General features: G+C 46.3%; 1 protein-coding gene across 1 annotated transcript; it reads left to right on the top strand.

Annotated features, from left to right (window-relative positions):
- Window positions 1-24: 24 nt before the first annotated feature.
- Window positions 25-3,660, top strand: LOC119356670 (formin-like protein 1). Its single transcript, XM_037623651.1, has 6 exons — window positions 25-742; window positions 1,750-1,855; window positions 1,944-2,112; window positions 2,209-2,402; window positions 3,067-3,203; window positions 3,342-3,660. The coding sequence occupies exons 1-5, from the start codon at window positions 72-74 to the stop codon at window positions 3,184-3,186; spliced, it is 1,260 nt and encodes a 419-aa protein (XP_037479548.1). The 5' UTR covers window positions 25-71; the 3' UTR covers window positions 3,187-3,203; window positions 3,342-3,660.
- Window positions 3,661-5,561: the final 1,901 nt, after the last annotated feature.

The raw sequence follows: 5,561 nt of genomic DNA, 5'->3' as shown, positions 1-5,561 counted from the left end.
GAGAGAGGGAGGGAGGGGAATCGCGGTGGGTTTTGGCGGGGCGAGATTTGAGTTTTTTTCGCGCGGCGGCCATGGTGTCGGACCAGGATATCGCCGCCTGCGTGGAGTCGCTCCTCCGGGGCGCGCTCGAGGCCGGCGGCGGCGGCGCCGGGGAGGCGGCCTCGCTCGCCGCCGTGCTCCAGCAGGCGCAGGCGCGGCTCGGCGTCGACCTCTCCCACAGGGCGCCCTACATCCGCGACCAGATGGACCTCTTCTTCGGGCCCCGCCTCCAGCCGCCCCCGCCGCCGCCGCCCAAGGCCCAGAACCAGAACCAGAACCCTCCCCCGCTCCCCGCCTCCGCGCCCGCGCCCGCGCCTGCCATGACGCAGGCCCCGCCCCAGCCCCAGCTCCTCCCGCTCGAGGTGCAGCAGCAGCAACAGATGCTGCAGATGCAGCAGCAGCAGCAGCAGCAGTTCGCGGCGATTCAGCCGCAGTTCATCTTCCAGACCATGCCCCAGCTCCCGCCCGTCGTCTCAAGAGGAGGCGCCGCCGTCACCAACAGCGCCGCCGCGGTCTCCGCGCCGCCACCGGCCGTGCCGGCCATGGCCTTCTACCCGCCGCCGCCCCTCGCCTTCCGCTACACCAACGCCCTCGGCGGGGTCGCCACTGGTGGGACCGTCTCCTTCCAGCAGCCGGCCCCTGGGGCCGGGGCCATCACTTCCCCCACAGCTGCGCCACAGGCCGTCGGTGACAACAAGGAGAGGTGAGCCATGGATAACAATTAGGGTTTGTTCCCTAGATTCAGTTGCTTGACACACTGCAACTACCTACCTTTTGGCACTGAAATTTAGGTGGTTGGACATTTAGCTGGTCGATTCATGTGATTACTGTTGCTAATTGTGTGGATTGAAGGTTGAGCTGATTGTGTTCATCTGGATTCATGAAATGGCACCTAATAGCGGCCGTAGGCTTAGGGTTTAGGGGTTCAATATGGCAACTTTGTTGGGCCCAACTACGTAACGTCGTTTGCTATGGACTCCAGTAGTGTGGTGCTTAGGATATCATTATCCGTTTTTTCGCCACTCGTAACGGCTGATTCGCTTAGTGACCGTTCATTTGTAGTTTTGTTCTTTGTCCATTTCCGCCACTTTAACTGGACTCGTCAACCAGGAAGGTAGCTTGGCATGGTTAGCTTCATTGGTTGCATCCAATACGTTGAGCGTCATAAAAGCTAACCTTTTTATTTTAAAAGGCGCACATTTCCGTTATGAATTTATTTGATACGCAATGAAGTTCAGGACAGCTGTTATGCCAGAATGTACAAACTAGAGCTTAAGCCGTACATGCCGTACTTGTGGAATCGTAACCTCCTTCAGCTTTTGTGAGCAACCCGTTTCTTTGTCTGTGTTGACTCTTGTCTTCTGCCTACCCTGCTTTTGAGGAAATAGTCCCAACCAGTCGACTAGTGTCCTCTAAATTTATTCTGTGCATTTGTATGCCGAATTATCATTTTCTGGCTGATTTGGTACATAGGAAGTGTTAATTATACCTTTTGAGTTATAGTATTGTGCTAATGGACCTTCTTTAGTTCATCAGGCTTCAAGAGTATATTTTGCCTCAACACTGAACTGTTGTATTTTCATGTAGTTCATGCACCCATGTTCAACACTTAAATTTTGTTACGTTATACGGGCCAACGCATAGTACTAATTATGGAATTAAGTCATCTATGTATACCAATCGTTGTGATATGTTTATAATTTCTTCCAGTGCCTCCAAGAGAAAGAGAGGTGGGCCTGGTGGCTTAAACAAGGTTTGTGCAATTTCACCTGAACTTCAGACTGTTGTTGGCGAGACTGCCATGTCAAGAACTCAGGTACTTTCAATATCTTCATTCACTAGATCAGATTTCTTCCCCTTGATTAACTCAAATTGTTCACTTCTGAACTCTATTCTTCATTCAGATTGTGAAGCAGTTATGGGCATATATCAGGCAGAATAATCTTCAGGATCCTGATGACAAAAGGAAGATTATATGCAATGATGAACTTCGTATTGTTTTTGGAACCGACTCCACTGACATGTTTAAGATGAACAAATTGTTGGCCAAGCACATAACTCCTCTTGACCCAAGTACGCGTTTTTGTTTCCTTTTATCTATATCTGCCTGCTGATATACATCTGAATTTACTATTAAGAATTCTCAAATACATTATTTTGATACTGCAGAAGATCAACCTTCGGAAGCAAAAAAGATTAAGGCTGCCACTCCAGCTCCTCAACAAATGCCTACTATAAATCAAAATCAGCCCTATGTGGTTGTTTCTGATGCGCTAGCCAAATTCCTTGGTGTAGAAGGAACGGTGCCTCATGATGATGCCCTCAAGTACCTTTGGGATTACATAAAAGCAAATCAGCTTGAGGTATGGATGTGCCTTAACCTTTCTTTTACTTGCAGGATTCCAGTTTGTTCTTTGCTTGCGGATACGTACTGAATGATTGCTGAAAAATCCAATGCGTTGAAACACTACTGCCAGGAGTAACAGTAGTAAAGACTGATGAATAATCTAAACTCACATCTTTCCTCAATTTGGTAGAGAATCATTGAGATATAGGTGTCTGTTATGCTGCAGTAGCTGTGTGTCATGTTTACTACTGTGTCTTTGGAAAGAATTTAAGCCGCATTGTCTTTTGAAGACCATTTTGGATGTGTTCTTCCTACAGTAAGACTCTTGAATGCTTCATGATATATTGTAGTGATTGTTTTATCCTAGAATGTGGATTGTGGTTTGGAACTGTATCCATCTCAGATACACGCATTTATAATGCTAGCAGTTTCCAAATACAGAAAACAATTGTTGCATTAAGAGGTCGGTTTCAGAATAGCAGCCGAATTTCTACATTGATTTTGAGCATGCACTAATCTGTAAAGTAGTGTCGGGAAATGTTTGCCAAACATACCTCCATGTCCTTTCACCTCCTGATGATGCCATTCCTGAGAATTTTAATTATTTGTTAACTGGGACATGCTGTCCAGCCCCATTGAGACGCATGAGATCCATTCATGTTCTGTTTGATTGTGCACAGGATCCTGCGAGTGCATCAATACTATGTGATTCCAGTCTGCAAGAGCTGTTCGGCTGCGAGAGCATTCCAGCTTCAGGATTATCAGACTTGCTTGCTCACCATTTCATCCAAAGGACATAGCATATCCTCATTAACTGGTTAGAACATTCACTGTTTTTTTCCTCTATCCAGTGTACATCAGCTACTGAAATCACTGCAAGTAGATACATGGATATGCCTCCTACCGATGCACTGACTAACCTTGTTTTGCCCTGCTCTGCTCGCCGTCCATGCAGATGTAGGATCGCAGCGGTGCCAGATAGGCCTAACTTTACAGAAATGGTGTTCTTACAAAATGGACAGCGTAGCTTGTGTATCTCCCCGGCGTTCCGGATTATGGACTGCGTCAGACAAAAGTCAGATTATTTGTGGTAGCCTGTAACTTGCCATGTGTGTGTATTGGCTGCCGCCCAGTATTTGGTTGGTGTAACTCGCACTGAGTTGTTGTTAGCTTTAGTTTCTGAGTGTCAAAGTGTCTTTACTGACTATGTAAAGTTATGCTTTATATCTGAGTGCCAGATTGAGTTGAATTTTAGTTTTCTGATGAAAGGTTTATGCTGAGGTTCTCGTTGGGCCTTCCATGGTCACTGCATTCGTATGTTAAATCCCTTGTGTTTGCATTACTTGGGGAATTGCTGCACAACAGATAACCTCTACACTTATTTTTTGGAAAGGCACCTGTAGGCTGTAGTTCCCCAAAATAAGATGGAAAAGCCGGGGCATCTTTTCCTTGCAGAAAGCCTCGGTGTAGCAGCGGCTCGTGCTCTGTCAAGATAATATTACCTCTGTTCACTTATATAAGACGTTTTAGACATTACACTGTTCAAAATAGTAGTAGAAAGCAAGCTCTCTAAAACGTCTTATAAAAACAAACAGTGAGTAAATAGTACCTCCTTTGTAAACTAATATAAGAGTGTTTAGATCACTATTTAGTTTACAAAAGAAGTACTAGCGATACTGTGATGAGCTAACTAAACTAGTAGTACATGTTGACAAAGCAGGTTCACCATAAAAATGGAACTGAACGGGGGACGTCAAGCAGACAATCCAATTTATTTTTGTGTTCGCTATGCATTTTCTCCCCATTATAATCCTCCTCTCTGACGCCAGGCGGAGTTTCCACGGGTCCTCACAGTTTACAATACTGTCACTTGACCTAGAGGTGCTGCTTGCGTTTGTTAACTGAGCTGACACCTCACCTAACTGAACCGAACCAAAATAAGCCCTTGCTAAAACAGGTCGTGCATTCCTGTTTGAGTTTTAATTTACTACAACTCTGACGAGACAACAACAGAGAATCGTTCAGAAACGCGTGGGTTTCCACTGACAAAGAGCCTTCGATGAACTAGTGAAAAACAGACATGATTTATTACTCTATCGACCTCGAAAAAAAAGAATACTCTGGCCTCTGCATCGATCAATGCACACGGCCAACCATCGTTAATGTATAATATTCATCGAAAACTACATCATCAACACTTGTCGGATCAAATCAAAAGCCCTAGATCACTACTCCCTTCGTTCCAAATTACTCGTCGCAGAAATGGATGTATTTAGAACTAAAATACATCTACATACATCCATACCTGCGACAAATAATTTAGAATGGAGGGAGTACAATTTTTCACAAGGCTAGCTCGAGGTCGTAGCTGGCGCTGGCGACAGAGATGACCTGCACGTCATCACTGTCATCATTGATGACGTCGACGAACACGGTGTCCTCCTCTTGCTCGGACAATGAGGAAGAGCCTGACCTCTGCATCGATTAATGCACACAGGCATTGTCGTTGATAAACATCGAAACCTACAGCAGCACCACCGTAAAAAAGAAAGAGAAAACTACAACGGCAGCAACATTTCCCAAATCAAAAGCCAAGATCACTAAAACCTGCACCTCGTCGATGACGTCGACAAACACGGCGTTGTCCTCTTGCTCGCTCGGCGCCGTCGCCGGCGGCGGCAGGAAGAGGACGACGACAGGGTACGCGGCCGACGCGGTGTTGCCGCTGGCCTTGAGCTGGTCCTCGAACATCTTCTGCAGCCTCTTACGCTGCTCCTCGATCCTTCCACTGTATCTGCATCACACATCAAAAGAGCAACAACGTCAGTAGACAAACCATATGGACTTTGTCACTGACAGGTGAGATGAGCCTAATTTCCTCTAGGTGGCAGGCAGACAACTCGAGTATCGCGGTGGTACACCATTTTAAAAGCCCCCGTGACCAGTTAAAAGAAAAGCCTCCATGAAATATTGCAATGCGATTGCGCAAGTGAAAAGAAGGTGGCCATCGGGCACGTCAATCATGGAGTTCGTAAGTTTTGTTGCTTGTTGCTTTACATGTTGATCAATTCATTGATTCGTTGTTACAACTTAATGATCACGTCATTGTATAGGCAGGACGCACTACCGAGCTGTACCAAAAGACGAAGGGCAAATCCTTCACATTGATCCTCTC

This window comes from Triticum dicoccoides, chromosome 2A (assembly GCF_002162155.2).
Source record: "Triticum dicoccoides isolate Atlit2015 ecotype Zavitan chromosome 2A, WEW_v2.0, whole genome shotgun sequence".
In the NCBI taxonomy this organism is placed as follows: Eukaryota; Viridiplantae; Streptophyta; class Magnoliopsida; order Poales; family Poaceae; genus Triticum; species Triticum dicoccoides.
This window is presented reverse-complemented; position numbering and strand designations above follow the sequence as displayed.